Here is a 17,289-nt window from a genome sequence, read left to right as displayed (position 1 = left end):
GGCTTGAGCCACCGCGCCCGGCCCTCACCAGGCCTCTTAATCACTCCCCACAGTGGGGCGAGCTGCATTTTGCCCAGGCTGTTTCCAGGATCATGGTCTGCAGTGCCTTGACCAGCAAGGGGGTGGCCAATACCTGTGGGAAAGAAGGCATCTATAAGGCCCACGTCCATGTAAATGGTACCTGTTTCTCAATATGAGGACATATTCATCCACCACACGGTGGCCACTGATGTCAGGCGGCCAGGCAGGGAGAGCCACCACTGTCTACGTACCCAGGACGGCACAGCCATTCAGGATGTGGAGACGTCCATCACGGACACTGTGGCTCTCACAGGGTGTCTAGAGCCTGAGCGCCTCATCTGATTTCCCCAGAGCAGAGAACTGATTCCTATAGTGAACAATGTCAGAGCATCAGAGGGTGTGAGCAATTCCATCATGTACTTCTCGGACGAGTACCCCCGCTGTCTGCCAATAGCCTGCATCCTACGAAGCTTCATGCCTCCTAAATCTCAGCCCTTCAGGATCCCAGACCACTGCTCGTGAAGATGTGGTGAGTGGCTGGAAACGGCACAGATAGTGCCTGGTCACACGGAGTGGGAGATTTCTTAGCATCATCATGAAAAGTGGTGTTCTGAGGCACACAGCCCAGGTGCCAAGGCAGGACCCCTGAACACATCATGTTTAATTAGCAAGAAGTTGGCAAAAATAATTTAAATTTTTTGTGTTGAAATTTTCTCAATTTTTAATTGAGAAAAAGACTGGCTGGGCCAGGTGCAGTGGCTCACGCCTGTAATCCCAACACTTTGGGAGGCTGACGTGGGTGGATCGCCTAAGGTCAGGAGTTCGAGACCAGCCTGGCCAACATAGTGAAAACCTGTCTGTACTAAAAATACAAAAAAAAAAATTAGCCGTGTGTGGTGGCAGGTGCCTGTAATCCCAGCTACTTGGAAGGCTGAGGCAGGAGAATCGCTTGAACCCGGGAGGCAGAGGTTGCAGTGAGCTGAGATCGTGCTATTGCACTCCAGCCTGGGCAACAAAAGTGAAACTCTTGTCTCCAAAAAAAAAAAAAGACTGTGTCACTTTAAGGAAGATAATGTTCTGGGGGCAGCAGAAACAAAAGCTTTGGTTTGAAAGAATCAGAAGAGGGCCAGGCGAGGTGGATCACACCTGTAATCCCAGCACTTTGGGAGGCCGAGGCGGGTGGATCATGAGGTCAGCAGTTCGAGACCAGGCTGGCCAACATGGTGAAAGCCCGTCTCTACTAAAAATATAAAAGTTAGCTGGGGGTGGTGGCATGCGCCTATAATCCCAGCTACTCGGGAGGCTGAGGCAGGAGAATCGCTTAAACCTGGGACGTGGAGGTTACAGTGAGCCAAAATCATACCACTGCACTCCAACTTGGGTGACAGAGAGAGACTCTGTCTCAAAAAAAAAAAAAAAGAAAGAAGTGGAAGAAGGATTAAACCTTTTTAAAAAACAAAAACATCGATGAATAGGTATTTTATAGCTTTAACCCTGCAAGTGTTTCAAACTGCGTTACTTAATGAGTACACTAACTGCCCTGGGGCATGTAGGTAAGTGTAAAAGACCTGATTTGAGCCAATCTTTCTTCTGTAATCCCAGTGCTTGGGGTGGCTAACACAAGAGGATCACCCAAGCCCAGGAATCGGAGACCAGCCTGGATAACAGAGAGAGACCATGTTATTTATTTATTTTTTGAGACGGAATCTCACCCTGTCACTTAGGCTGCCTCCCGGGTTCAAGCGATTCTCCTGCCTCAGCCTCCCGAGTAGCTGGGACTACAAGCGCATGCCACCATGCCTGGCGAGTTTTTTTTGTATTTTTAGTAGAGACAGGGTTTCACCATGTTGGTCAGGCTGGTCTTCAACTCCTGACTCAGATGATCCACCCACCTCAGCCCTCCCAAACTGCTGAGATTACAGGTATGAGCCACTGCACCCGACCTTTTTTTTTTTGAGACAGAGTTTCGCTCTTGTTACCCAGGCTGGAGTGCAATGGCGCGATCTCGGCTCACCGCAACCTCCGTCTCCTGGGTTCAGGCGATTCTCCTGCCTCAGCCTCCTGAGTAGCTGGGATTACAGGCACGCGCCACCATGCCCAGCTAATTTTTCATATTTTTAGCAGAGACAGGGTTTCACCATGTTGACCAGGATGGTCTCGATCTCTTGACCTCGTGATCCACCCGCCTCGGCCTCCCAAAGTGCTGGGATTACAGGCTTGAGCCACCGCGCCCAGCCCTTTTTTTTTTTTTTTAAACTGCTGTGCTCAAGGACAGATGTAAACCACTCTTGCTGTTGGCTGATGTTTTTAATTTAAGAAAATGTGAAGTTTTGAATTCAAAAGACAAAGGAGTATGTAGGCTTTCTTATTTATTGATTCCATATTGTTTTCCTGCTGTGTTACATTTGCACTTGCTTTGTTAGAAAAGAAAAGGAATTTAGGGCCAGGGGCTCAAGCCTGTAATCCCAGCACTCTGGGAGGCCAAGGCAAACAGATCACCTGAGCTCAGGAGTTTGTGATCAGCCCAGCCAACATGGCGAAACCCCGGCGTGGTGGCAAGCGCCTGTAATCCCAGCTACTCGGAAGGCTGAGGCAGCAGAATCGCTTGAAGCTGGGAGGCAGAGGTTGCAGTGATCGTGCCATTGCACTCTAGCCTGGGTGACAAGAGAGAAACTTCATCTCAAAAAAAAGAAAAAGAAAAGGAAATTAGATTTTTTGTTTTATTTTGTTTTGTTTTTTAAACGGGATTTCACCATGTTGATCAGGCTGGTTTTGAACTCCCGACCTCAGGTTATCCACCCGCCTTGGCCTCCAAAGTGCTTGGATTACAGGCATAAGCCACCACGCCCAGCCTAGATGTTTTATTTAATTTTTGCTTTTTTGTTTTTTAGAGACAGGGTCTAACTCCGTCACCCAGGGTGCACTGTAGGGCTCAGTCATTGTTGACTGCAACCTCGAGCTTCTAGCCTGAAGCAATCCGCCTGCCTCAGCCTCTCAGTCTCTCTGTTGCCCAGGCTGGAGTGCAGTGGTGCGATCTCGGCTCACTGCAGCCTCCGCTTCCCGGGTTCAAGCGATTCTTGTGCCCGAGCCACTTGAGTAGCTAGGACCACAGGCCCGCACCACCATGCTTGTCTAATTTTTTTATTATGTAGAGATGGGGTCTGGCTTTGTTGCCTGGGCTGCTCCAACTCCTGGGCTCGGGTGAGCCTACAGCCTCGGCCTTCTAAATTGCTGGGATTACAGGCTTTAAGCCACTGCACCTGGCCTACATTTGTACACAACGAAAAAAATAAAAACAGGGTCAGGCCTATAATCCCAGCACTTTGAGAGGCCGAGACAGGCAGATCATTTATGGCGAGGAGTTTGATAACAGCCTGGCCAACATGGCAAAACCCTTTCAACACTAAAAACACAAAAAATTAGCTGGGCATGGTGGCACATGCTTATAATCCCAGCTACTCAGGTGGCTGGGGCACAAGAATCTCTTGAACCTGGAAAACAGAGACTGCAGTGAGCAGAGATCGCACCACTGCACTCCAGCCTGGGCGACAGAGAGAGACTCTGTCTCAAATTAATAATACTAATAATTAGCAATAGCCAGGTATGGTGGCAAGTGCCTATAGTCCCAGCTACTTGGAAGGCTGAGGCGGGAGGATCACTTGAACCCAGGAGTTGGAAACCAGTTTGGGCGATATAGGGAGACCCTGTCTCTATTAATAAAATAATAAGTATAGTAAATCCATAAACCAGTAACATACTTGTTTGTCATTATCTAGTACACTAGCGCCTCACTTATCAATAGGCTCTTGTTAATGGTGACTTGAAGCCAAACGATTTCAGTTTTTGGTGCAGAAATCAGTGAGTGACGACGGTGAGCATGGTGGTGGGTGGTATAAAAACATGGCCAGGGTGCTGAATGCTTTGGTACTGCATCATTTAGTGCCGTGCATGTGTATAATTATTGCATACTTTACGAATTTTATTTTACAAGAATTTGTGTTCATTAGTTTTCCAACCCGCTTATTCAGGGCAGCAGGTGGCTGGAGCCTGTCCTGGCGTCTCAGGGTGGAACCCTGGCAGGAAGCACTCACTCACATGGGGACTGTGTGGACACGCCAGTTCACCTAACAGGCACATCTCTGGGATGTGGGAGGGAGCTGTCGTATCTGGAGAAAACCCACGCAGACATAGGGAGAACGTGCAGACTCCAGATTGCCGCCCTGGCCTATGCTTTTTTTCTCTCATCATTCTTAAAATGACATTGAACGAAATTATGTTATTCGAGGGTGTGCTTCGTTACATACAGCACATAATTTTGTGTGCTGTACTTTATATGATTGGCAGCACAGTGAGTGTACTGATGCCAGCATCACCACAAATGTGACATTAGGACAGTTATGACATCAATAGGTGATAGAAAGTTTTCACCTCCACTATAATCATTTTTTTCCACACAAGGAGCATTCGAGGTTTCACATGAAATCCCCCAAATAAGCCGGGCGTGGTGGCTCACGCCTGTAATCCCAGCACTTTGGGAGGCCGAGGCGGGTAGATTACGAGGTCAAGAGATCGAGACCATCCTGGTCAACATGGTGAAACCCTGTCTTTACTAAAAATACAAAAAAAAATTAGCTGGGCATGGTGGTGCGTGCCTGTAATCCCAGCTACTCAGGAGGCTGAGGCAGGAGAATTGCCTGAACCCAGGAGACGGGGGTTGCGGTGAGCCGAGATCGCGCCATTGCACTCCAGCCTGGGTAACAAGAGTGAAACTCCGTCTCAAAAAAAAAGAAAAAGAAATCCCCCAAATAAAATGTGAATAAACACAAATCTACATCGAGTCACAACACAGATCACAAAGCACAAAGGAAAGCTAAAACCAGTTGGATTAACCCTGATGGAGGGAAGTGAGGGAGGATGCATGTCAGCAGGGGGCTGGCTTCTCCTGCCACCAGCTACGTGCGGAGAACTTGTGCACATCTTCTCTGATTCCTAACACGGGCAATGCCTGTTGCAGCAGCTGTGGCTTCTGCCCGCCCTGCTTAATGTCCACACCTTCGTCGCCCACAGAAGGCAGGGATGACCCCAGAAGGCTGGGGATAGCCTGCCCTGCTGGTGCCAAAGTGCATGCAGGTACCTCCCCCAACGCGTACCTGCCAAACATGGAAGCTACTTACTGCCAGGTGCTGAGCTGCTGTGCACAGCGCCCACAGCACTGGTGGCTGCTGCTGCACTGTCTACAGTGCTCTGCCAAGGCCAGGTCACACGTTTGTCCTACTCTGTCACCAAAAAGAAACCCAAGAAAAGCTGAAGATTTTCTACCAGTTGATCCACAAGGTCAGAATTAATCACCTGGACAAGTTCCCCATGGTGCTCGTGCACGAGAGATATGAGAATGGCTAGAGGTGGCCTTGAATGACGGTGCCACCTGTGAGCTGCAGCAGAATTGCGCCCTCACGGAGACCTCGGCACAGGCAGCTGTGAATGATCAGCAGCTGTTCCAGAAGAAATCCCCGATGCCAAGAGCACTGAGAAGCTGGCTGGAAAGTGCATGATCATGTGAGCCCTGGGCCTTAGGAGCCGGATGTTCCTATCCTGTCATTTGCAGAAAAGAAAACTAAATCTCACTCTATGTGTCACCTGTATACGGGTGATTTTCTGGGGCTGTGGTTTGGACTATAACAAATAGATGTCAATAAATGTACCTTTTAAGTTGACAAATTTTTTCCAGGAGAGAATTCAAATTGTTAAACCATTGGCATTTGAGGAGCACAAACAAAGCATCATGAATTTAAAGTAAGATTTTTAATTATAGACTTACCAGGAGAAAATGTTTTCAGAATAAAACACCAAAATAAAGTGTGCCCTCTGTAATCCCGGCACTTTGGGAGGCAGATACAGGAGGATCGCTTGAGATCAGGAATTCAAGACCAGCCTGAGCAACATGGCAAAACCCCGTTTCTATGAAAAAAAAAAAAAAAAAAAAAAAAAAAAAAATTAGCTAGGCATGGTGTCGCATGCCTGTGGTCCCATCTACTCATGAGGCTGAGGTGGGAGAATCACTTGAACCTGGCAAGTTGAGGCTGCAGTGAGCTGTAATCAGGCCACTGCACTCCAGCCTGGGCACAGAGCGAGCTCCTATCTCTAAAATAATAAAAAACAAAATGCAAAAATGAATCAAAAGATGCCACAGTCCTTTTGGTTATCCCAATATTATGTATTATTTTTAAATATTTTAAGTCATAACTGTCTAAGCATATCGTTTCATTGTGTATTTAATTAAGAAATGTGTTTTGCAACAAAAGCTTTGACAAATTGCCGTGAGACAGATACACTAAACAAGAAAAAAATGAATATTCTACGGCTGATTATTGTGGAGTAGGAGCGGTGAAAATTGTGAAAGTGGACATTGCTAACCAAAGATGTGTTAGTTGTTTCCTATATTTAAAATTGTCTCTTTTTTTTTTTTTTTTTTTTTTGAGACAGAGTTTCACTCATGTTACCCAGGCTGGAGTGCAATGGCGCGACCTCGGCTCACCGCAACCTCCACCTCCTGGGTTCAGGCAATTCTCCTGCCTCAGTCTCCTGAGTAGCTGGGATTACAGGCATGCACCACCATACCCAGCTAATTTTTTGTATTTTTAGTAGAGACGGGGTTTCACCATGTTGACCAGGATGGTCTCGATCTCTTGACCTCGTGATCCACCCGCCTCGGCCTCCCAAAGTGCTGGGATTACAGGCTTGAGCCACCGCGCCCGGCCGTCTCTTACTTTTTAAATGTTTGAGTATTCTACATGGCAGTTTTTTACAAGTGTAACAGTGCATTGATTTTTATTTTTTCGAGACGAAGTCTCCCTCTGTTGCCCAGACTGGAATGCAATGGCACGATCTCAGCTCACTGCAAACTCTGCCACCCGAGTTCAAGCAATTCTCCTGCCTCAGCCTCCTAAGTAGCTGGGAGGTGCATGCCATCCCACCTGGCTAATTTTTTGTATTTTTTAGCAGCGACGGGTTTTTGCCGTGTTAGCTAGTTATGGTCTCGATCTTCTGACCTTGTGATTCATCTTCCTCGGCCTCCCAAAGCGTTGGGATTTCAAGTGTGAGCCACTGTGCCCGGGCCATTTCTTTTTTAAAGTTTTATTTCAATAGTTTTAGGGGTACAGGTGATTTTTGGTTGCATGGATAAATTGTGTAATGGTGAAGTCTGGGCTTTTTTCTTTTTTTTCTTTTTTAGGCGGAGTCTCGCTCTGTTGCCAGGCTGGAGTGCAATGGTGCGATCTTGGCTCACTGCAACCTCCGTCTCCCAGGTTCAAGTGATTCTCCTGCCTCAGCCTCCCGAGTAGCTAGGATTACAGGCAGGAACCCACCACCACGCCTAGCTAATTTTTGTATTCTTTCAGTAGAGACAGGGTTTCATCATGTTGGCCAGGATGGTCTCGATCTCTTGACCTCGTGATCCACCTGCGCTGGCCTCCCAAAGTGCTGGGATTACAGGCATGCGCCACTAAGTCTGGGCTTTAAATGTGCCCATCACCAAACAGTGTACATCATACCCAACGGGTAATTTCTCATCAAGATGGGGTACTGTAGCATGTGGCATTTTCTCAGTGTCCTCCCCCAGTATGGGTGCTAATTGTCTTGGTGGTCGCCACTGCGCAGCATCTCAAGCACTCCAAGTACTGATTGTTGTAAGGGCTGTGTTAGGCAATGCGGCCTGTCCATACCCATAGTTCCCATAGTCACACCCACTATAACCTTATCCACCATCACCACTGTGGTTTTGATCACCACCATGGGCACTATTGTAATTTCCATATCCTTGATCATAGTAATTAAATCCTTAGCTCCAGCTTTGGCCCTGACCTTGGCCACGACCCCTAGTTCCACCTCATCTGCCAGCTGCAGCATCTTTTCCTCTTTCGGTTGTGCAACTTTGATTTCACACTTCCCAGAACTAATTTGATGATATCTGCTAACAATTTCTATTCCAATTTTTCACGTGTGATAAAACAAAACTCTCCACTTGCATTTGTTTTTGTATCCATTGGAAGTTCAATAGTGTTGTTTTTCCTTTTCTATTTTTTAAAAAATTTTGAGACGGAGTTTCACCCTTGTTGCTCAGGCTGCAGTGCACAGATGCGATCTTGGCTCACCGCAACCTCTGCCTCCAGGGTTCAAGCAATTCTCCTGCCTCAGCCTCCGAGTAGCTGAGTTTACAGGCATCCACCACAACACCTGGCTAATTTTGTATTTTTTGTAGATACAGGGTTTCGCGTGTTACCCGGTATGGTCTTGATCTTTTGACCTTGTGATCTGCCCACCTCGGCCTCCCAAAGTGCTGGGATTATAGCATGAGCCACCGCGCCCAGCCTTTTTTTCTTTAGATGGAGTCTCGCTCTGTTGCCGAGGCTGGAGTACAGTGGCGACATCTCGGCTCACTGCAGCCTCTGCCCCCTGGGTTCAAGCGATTCTTGTGCCTCAGTCTCCTGAGTAGCTGGGACCACAGACGAACGCCACCACACCCGGATAATTTTTGTACTTTTAGTAGACACGGGGTTTCACTACATTAGCCGGGCTCCTGACTTCAAGTGATCCACCTGCCTCGCAAAATGCTGGGATTATGGCATGAGCCACCACAGCCGGTCCTTTTTTCCTTTTTTTGAGACGAGGTCTCACTCCATCACCCAGGCTGGAATGCAGTAGCTCAGTTACAGCTCACTGCAGCCTTGACCTCCCAGGCTCAAGCAATCCTCCCATCTCAGCTAGAATTACAGGCGTGAGCCACAGTGCCTGGTAATTTTCTAATTTTGTAGAGACAGGATTTAGCTATGTTGCCTAAGTCTTGAATTCCTGGTCTCACGCAATTCTCCAGCCTCAGCCTTCCAAAGTGGTAAGATTCTAGGTGTAAGCCACTGCACTTGGCCTTTAATATATTTGATCTCTCCAAAGCCTCCAAAATATTCTTTCGTTAGTAGTTCAGAAGTATCTGGGCTCAGTCCACCCATGAAAACCTTTTGGGGGGTTCTTTCCCTTTTAAAGCTTTGGCTCTTTGTGGCGGGGGTGAGAGGTGGTCCTACTAATTTGCCATCCAACTTCTGTTCTTTCAGTTCCAAGGTCTTAACAGCAGTAGCAGCATTTTCCAAAAGCACAAATACAAATCCCCCTGATTTTCCAGTAACTGTTTTAACTGTGCAGTGTGCAACTCACCTAAGTCAAGACAAATACTTAGATCTTTTTGCTTGTAACATTGTATCATCATCCTGCAGATTCTTGCTCGAGATGATCTTGGATCCCTCTGCGATTTCCTCTGTATTGCTTGCAGTACTCAGTCAGGTCCTTGCTGGCGGAGGAGCTGTGGGCAGGAGGGTGCTGGTGCATACTCAAGGTCAGGCAGCAGTGTATCTATGGAGTTGGATTTCAAATGGTGGTGGAAGAGAGTCATAATTTTACGACACCACTGTGGTATATTCGGTCCGGTCCGTTGTTAACTGAAACGCTATTACCCCATGCGGGTAGCTGTCTGAAGCCCTTTGGGGGTAGCACGCTAAGGTCCTACCTCCCTGAGACCCTGGCGGGACTGACTGTTATAACCTCGGCAACAAGTGATGCAGTGTCCGCTGTAGAGCAGATTGCTGGGGTCCCTGGTGGTTCCCACTGCGTAGCTGATACTTGGCTCGTGCTTTTCTTCTGTGTTCATAAGGATTTCCTGGCAGCTCAGGTATGCATTATCTCACCAGTGAGCTTTCTCATGTGGACGCTCTTGGGTTTTTTTCGTTTTGCTCCACTGTGTTGCTGCAGATCTTCAATAGGTCCTTGAGCATTTTGGTCTATTCCAGCTTGTGAATATCTGTCTGTATTTGATTTGTGTGTGGGTAGGGGGAGGGAGAAATGAAGGCTGGTATCTCCTACTCCATCATCTTGGTGATGTTACTCCACTCTCCTGTGTTTTTTCAGAATAACCCAGCACCACTGCCCCAACTAAAGCCATTAAGATAATTTCTGGCAGGGTGCGGTGGTTCACACCTGTAACCCCAGCACTTTGGGAGGCCAAGGAGGGCGGATCACTTGAAATCAGGAGTTCAAGACCAGACTGACCAACAGGGTGAAGCCCCGTCACTACCAAAAAATTAAAAAATTGGCTGGGCGCAGTTGCACATGCCCATAGTCCCGGCTACTTGGGAGGCTGAAGCACAAGAATAGCTTGAACCCGGGAGGTGGAGGTGGCAGTGAGCTGAGATCGTGCCACTACACACCAGCCTGGGAGACAGAGTGAGACTCTGTCTGAAATTAATTAATTAATTAAATAAAGCCATTAAGATAATTCCTCAACACCAGTAAGTAGTCAGGCATTCATATTTGTCCTTTATTCTTGTGGTTTTTTTGTTTTTTGTTTTGAGACAGAATCTCGCTCTATCGCCAGTTTGGAGTGCAGTGGCAGGATCTTGGCTCAACTGCAACTTCTGCCTCCTGGGTTCATGCGATTCCCCTACCTCAGTCTCTTGAGTAGCTGGGACTACAGGCATGTGCCACCACGCCCAGCTAATTTTTGTATTTTGGGTTTCACCATGTTGGCCAGAACGGTCCCGATCTCCATACCTCGTGCTCCGCCGCCTAGGCCTCCCAAAGTGCTGGGATTACAGGCACAAGCTACCACACCTGTCCCCTTATTCTGGTTTTCTTTTCCTTGGTTGCTTGGTTTGCATCAGCACTCTCCAGGGTGTGGCTGCTCTCACGTGTGTCTCCCTTCCCCCTCCAATCTCCCCACCTATCGTCCCTAAGACTAGAAACCTGGGTCTGTCTCTGGAAGGATATGAGCCCAGATCTGTGATAGCTGGCTCACTGGGGCTGTGGGGATGTGTTTGCATTTGAAAGTACAGATAGGGCCCCAGGAATGTCTTGGTTTCTGTGCCGGGACCCAAGTGCGCCAATAGCTCCTCAGAGGAGAACTGAGCATGCCTCGTCTCCACACACACACAGGCCACCCACTTTTCCCTCCATGCAACCCCTCTGTTGCCCTGATTAGTCACAAACGCTGAGGCAGGTGAAGTAGGGAGGAGCCTCACTGTCCAGAGTGGCCCCCAGTAGCCAGGTACCTGGAAGAGGCACAAAAGAAAAGTCCCATCTTTACTCCTGCAGATGGTGGCTCCTTTGGTGACGATTTTAGAATTCAACATGTTTTACAATCAAAACTAGCAATGGATAAGAAATAAAAATCAATAACCCAGCCAAACACGCCATCCACATACTCCCAATGTGAGAGCAGGAAAATCTTGTGTCTTAACTCACTTCGGGCCACCAGCTCCCTCCCTCCCTAGCTCCCTCCATCCCTACCTCATTAGTCTCTAGCCCTGCAATCCCTCCACACCTGTCCTGCCCAGCTGTTAGGACAGCTTCCTTAGGCCCCTGTGCATCCAGGTAGGGTTGGGGCAGCAGAAAGTGGAGACCCACCCAAGACAGGCCTTGTCAGTGCGTGCTTGACTCCCGGTCTCTTCTCAGGCTTTGTTTGACCCAACACACTTTCCCCAACAACCTGATTTGCATTGATTAGGCATCACTGTTTTTCCTTTGATATGACCCCGTTGCCGTTTGCGGAGCCCTTGATGGTAACAGGCTGTGGGCCCGTAGCACCCACATCCTCATTTGAAGCCCAGAGAGCTAAAGCATCTCAGCCAGGGCCACACAGCAAGTGGGGCTGAGCCTGGACACCAAGCCAGACCCCTCTGTTTCAAATTCTTCTTCTCCTTTTTCTTCCTCTTCCTCCTCCTTCTTCTTCCTCCTTTTCCTTCTCTTTCTCCTTGTATCGCTCTTGTGGCCCAGTCTGGAGTGGAATCTTTGCTCACTGCAACCTCCACCTGCCGGGTTCAAGTGATTCTCTTGCTTCAGCCTCCCGAGTAGCTGGGATTATTAAATTTTTTCATATTTTTGGTAGAGATGGGGTTTCTCCATGTTGGTCAGGCTAGTCTCGAACTCCCAACCTTAGGTGATCCGCCTGCCTAGGCCTCCCAATGTGCTGGGCTTATAGGTGTGAGCCAAGGCACCCAGCCGCTGCTTCGAGTTCTTGCTCTTCAACCACAGCTCAGTCTTCTTCCAGAAAGTGGTGACCCTAGTTTTGTGTGGGACAGGCTTAGGAGTGCAGAGGCCATAGGTTGCAGGTGGGATGTGAAGCCTGTGTGGTTGCCCACTTTCTCTGGGCGTGTGGGGAAGGGCAGTGCAGCCTCGGGGGACAGGAGCTTGGAACCCTGGCAGGTAACAGTGACCCGAGCTGCAAGGTCCCCTGATTCTATCTAATGCTCTGCTGTCACTGCCCTGAAACTGTCAACGATTTTTGAATAAGGGGACTTGCGTTTCCATTTTGTACAGCGGCCCCTCGAATTCTATCTCAGGTCCTGGTAAGAGCTCCTTGGGAGTGATTATTTATTTTTTGTATAAATGAGGTCTTGCTTGTTGCCTAGGCTGATCCCAAAATCCTGGCCTCAAGCAATCCTCTGGCATCAGCATCCCAAAGCACAGGAACAACAGGCGCATACCACCTCACGCAGCCCTGGGAGAGCCTTTGGCGATGACCCGTTCCTTTGTTGTTCGGTGATGGGGGGAGGACAGCACCTGAGGGGCAGCTGCCCAACAGTCCCGTGTTTGCCATTCCAGGCGTCTGAGCTGATCCTGGATGCGGCAGCGGCAGCCCCGGCACCCCCAGAGGAAAGTGAGTGGCTGGAGCCCACCCAGCTCCCGCAGAGTCTGCACACCAGGGCAGAGGCCGAGCCGCCCCGCGCCCCGGGCTCGATGGGTGAGTCTGGCTCTTGTGCAGATTAAAGTTTGGAAATGGAGTTTGGGACCTCAACCCAAGGCCACAGACTTGGTTAATGGGTGGAGTTAGGGGCTTCAGTGGTGAACTCCACACTCCCCTCAGAAACCATACACACCTCCCGTGGGGACTGAGGTCTGGGGCCCCTAGAACTGCCATGCACACTGTTCACCCCACAAGAAGGGCACAGGCCTCCCCACCTGAACAGCAGTCAAGCTAGACAGACTGAGAGTGTTGGAGCAGGGGGTTACCCAGAGGGCCAGCCAGGTAGGAACGAGGGGCCAGTGCTGAGGGATCCGCCCCCAAAACATGTGCCCTCCTATCTTGAAGGACAGGACGAAGGGCAGAAGGGCCATATTGAGCAGGGGAAAGACCTGGACTTGGCTCAGTCATTGGGGCCCTCCATGCCCCTCAGGGACAAAGGGAGATGCCAAGGCAGTCCACTCACTACAGGTGACCCGTCTCCCTCACTCTCCACAGGGTCCCGGGCCTGCTTGCCTCTGAAGCCGAGTATCTGGGACGAGCCTGAGGATCTTCTCCCAGGGCCCTCCTCAGACCTGCGGGCAGAAGGGGCTGTGACCTCAGGCCCCAAGGGTCTGAGTGGTCAGAGAATCAGTCCCCGAAAGAAAAACAGGAACACCAACCAGGGCAGCCGCCAGCAGCCATCCCTCAAGCACACTAAAGGTGGCACCCAAGAGGCTGCTACATGCACCTCGGGAGCACCGCGTGGGCCCCGAGGGGGGCGGCCCTTCCAGTGTGCCGACTGTGGGATGGTCTTCACCTGGGTCACCCACTTTATCGAGCATCAGAAGACCCATCGCGAGGAGGGGCCCTTTCCGTGCCCTGAGTGCGGCAAGGTCTTCCTGCATAGCTCCGTCCTCGCTGAGCACAGCAAGATCCACCTGCTGGAGCCACCCAAGAAGAAAGGCCCCCGGAGCAAGGGCTCCCGGGAATCCGCCCCACCCAGGGATGGAGCCCAGGATCCGGCGGCCCCTCGCAGCCCCAAGAGGCCCTTCCAGTGCAACGTCTGCGGGAAGTCCTTCCCCTGGATGGTCCACCTCATCGACCACCAGAAGCTCCACACGGTTCATGGCCACATGTGAATGGCCAGCCTCGGGCCTCAGCCACCCAGCCTTGAGTCCCTGGGGGGCGCCAATGGGCCCCAGAAGGTGGGGACATCCCCCAGCCCCACCAATCCCTGGCCACTGCTGTTTCACAGAAGATCCTGGACACCGGCTCTGCGGTCTCCAGCCAGCATGGGAGGGAGCATCCCAGGGTCTCGGCTGAGAGGCAGCAGTTACACAGCATAGCCTGGTCAATCCTGCACACTGTGTTTTGCAAGTGGATTGAAGACGAGTTTCATTAGCATCTCATCTTTCAGAAGCCTTGTGCAGGTCTCCCTGTGAGTACCTGACCCAGCGGCAGGTTCTGCCGCAGGGTTTTCATTTCACTGTGGATATCCCTGAGACCATGAGGTCGGGAGCCCGCCTGGGCAGCTCCAATTCCAGAGAAGGGTGCAGCTGCCCCCAGCTGCCCTCCTGTCAGCTCAGCCCCCTTGGAACCTAACAGATAAACAGGGTTTTGTTTTTTTCCTATTTTTTTTTTTTTTTTGTAAAGTACACACATAAAATTTACCATTTCAGTCACTAAAAATGCACAGCTCAGTGGCATTAACTACATTCACAACATTGTGCAACTACCAGCACTCTCTAGCTCCAAAGACATTTTCGCTCGCCCAGAAAGAGATCCCACAGGTGTCAGCACTCATTCGCCCTTTCCCTCCCGCCCTGACAACCAGAACCTGCTTTCTGTCTCTGGATTTCAGGCGTAGCCTTTAGGCTAACCTGCCTATATTTTGTTTGACTTATGGAAGGATTTTTTTTTTTTAGATAAAATGCCAGTACTTGTTTAAACCATAAAAATCTGGCTTTCTACTCTGCCAGGAAGAACCAGATGGTCCCCAAAGAGTGGGGCCCCCTATGCTGCTTGGCTGGAGCAGAGCAAGGGCAGGCAGCATAGTCACGACCTGCCATCAGCGGGGACCCCGCCTCGGATTCTGCTTCTCATCCATCCCCAATTCATTGTTGCTGGACACTGGTCCCTTTTCAAGCAAAAGCCTTAAAAGTTTTTGTCTTTTTTTCTCCTCCCAACTTCATTTGGAAACACCACGTTGGGCTGACTGTGAATTCACACAGGCAGAGACCTTTTTCCAAGTCGCCTTCTAACTCGAAAGCCTTTGGACCTACCCACGTCACATCCACCTGCTGCTACTTCTCAACCAAGCCGCCCCCACTCTTGGCCTGTCCCTGATGCCCGTCACGGGCTGTGTAGCTCCCACAGACCCTCCACTGCCTTCACTTCATCCTCGCTGCCGCACTTGCCTTCTCACGCTTGCCTTCACGGAGCTCCCCTCAACCGGGCCTCCCGACCTCGCTTCCTGGCTCCCTCCGGCATCCCCAGCCTTTCCCTGCAGTCCCCACTGGGGGCTCCCGGCTCTATCCCTTGCCTTAATTGCTGGTGGGCTCCAGCTCCCCTCCTGGCGCCTTTTCTCTCATCCTGCAAAGGAGGAGCTTCTTCTACCGAGCTCAGGATGAAGGGTGGGGTCTTGGCCCCCACAGTCAGCCATTACTCTCGGAAGCCCCCTGAGCATTCCCTCAGGCACAGATCGATTGTCTAGGATGACGGGATGTGTAAAGACATCTCTCCCAGGTGCCCCCACCTGCTGGGAGCCAGAGGCTCATTCCATGCAATTTCCATCTCACTCTCCACTCCCTGGAGGCACAGTCACAGCTCTGTTCGTTGGTGCCACAATTGCACAAGAAAGTGGGTGCCACTGCCCACAGGGCATCGATCGGCTGGCCCCAGAGACATCCACCTGCTGTCCTTCAGTCCTCCAACTGAGTTTGTCCAAATAACTCATCTTCCCTTGTGCAAAAACAAAAATCATGCAAACTGCCTCCCCTCTGGGGTTCCCATTCCCCCTAGAGGGACCACCACCTTCCAAGGCCATAGAATTTTTTTTTTTTTTTTTTGAGACGGAGTTTCACTCTTGTTGCCCAGGCTGCAGTACAATAGCGCAATCTTGGCTCACTGCAACCTCCGCCTCCCAGGTTCAAGCGATTCTCCTTACAGGCATGCACCACCACGCCTGGCTAGTTTTTGTATTTTTAGTAGAAATGGGGTTTCTCCGTGTTAGTCAAGCTGGTCTCGAGCTCCCGACCTCAGGTGATCCGCCCACCTTGGCCTCCCAAAGTGATGGCCTCCAGGAAGGATATTTGATTGCCTTGGGCACCCAGCTCCCAACCTCTCTCAGTTCTCTTTTCTCCCCTGCACCATCAGCCCCAGGCTCTGTCCCCATTTCTTGAATGCCTGCAGTTGCCTCTACGTAAACTCTGCCTCCAGCCCAGGTTCCCTCTGCCCATCCACATCCTGCAGCGAATAGGGTTCCTCTAAAATGTGGACACTGAAAAGACAAAGCCCAGCAGGGCAGCTCCAGCGTGTCCTTCCTGGCCCTGCTACCTCCATAGCTCCCAGCACTGGGATGGTGGAGGCTGATGTCCTTAACTCACTGTGTCCCTGACTGTCTCCACACTCTCTCTCACCCTGGCCTCATCCTGTGCCTGGGACAGTCTCCACCGCCACACTTGACCATGCCAAGCATACAGCAGGCCCTCCGTAGTGAAGGGATGAGTGAGTCAGTGAGTAAGCTTGTGGGCTGCAGTTTCCCAGGGAAGCATCCCTGGAGGGCCACTCTTACCACCTTGGCTGACAGAAGCAAGGACATGGCTTATGCTCTGGAAGACCAGAGTCTCACAGGGCACCTTTCTCCCTGGCCGCCAGGGCCTCTGGGGTCAGAGGAGGGCAGGGCATTGCTAGGTTTTGAAGCTCTCAAAACGATTTTTTTTAAAGGAAGAAATACATCCAGGGAGCAGTAAGTGTTACGGTATATTTTAAATGTATACATGTTGGACAGATTAACTTTTTAAACCTTAACATAAGGCATGACACAGTTCTGCTATCTATGCTGTGATTGCAGGATTGCTTGGAAGCTGCACTGATGTGCAGCCCACCTGCTCATGGTTTGGGAAGGGGGTCCTGTCCCAGGCCACACACAGGCAACCAGCAATGTTGCAATTGGAGAATCGGACAGGAAGCAGAGAAGGAGCTGAGAGGGGCCCAGCCAGTGGTTACAAGAGAGGGCAGGAAGTTCAGACCACAGCAAGGACGGCACAGGAGTAGCCTTCAGCTCATCTTTGACTGGTAGAGTATTATTAAAGCCTTCAAAATCCCTACCAGCTTTTAAAAATCCAAAGATTTCACACAGAAATCCCGATCTCTGGGTTCTTTTGCGAAATCCAGACCTGGGAGGCCAGGCTCACCAGTCCACACGATCCCACTTGGCTGGAGCCAAGCAGCACCTGCCCCTGTAGAAAGAGCCCGCCCCTGCAGGCAGGTACGGTTTAGAAGCC

General features: G+C 50.4%; 1 protein-coding gene across 6 annotated transcripts in view; it reads left to right on the top strand.

Annotated features, from left to right (window-relative positions):
- Positions 1–15,904, top strand: part of ZSCAN1 (zinc finger and SCAN domain containing 1) — a 37,001-nt gene extending 21,097 nt beyond the window's left edge. For all 6 annotated transcript variants that reach the window (XM_032263283.1, XM_032263281.1, XM_032263284.1 and 3 more), the window contains 2 exons: positions 12,664–12,802; positions 13,301–15,904. In XM_032263283.1, coding sequence (XP_032119174.1) covers positions 12,664–12,802; positions 13,301–13,923 — 762 coding nt within the window. In that variant the 3' untranslated portion in view covers positions 13,924–15,904. The remainder of the gene's footprint in view (positions 1–12,663; positions 12,803–13,300) is intronic.
- Positions 15,905–17,289: the final 1,385 nt, after the last annotated feature.

This window comes from Sapajus apella, unplaced genomic scaffold (assembly GCF_009761245.1).
Source record: "Sapajus apella isolate SASKATOON/1434 unplaced genomic scaffold, GSC_monkey_1.0 scaffold135, whole genome shotgun sequence".
NCBI lineage: Eukaryota > Metazoa > Chordata > Mammalia > Primates > Cebidae > Sapajus > Sapajus apella.
The sequence above is the reverse complement of the archived record's forward strand: the minus strand, read 5'-3'. Positions and strand labels throughout refer to the sequence as shown.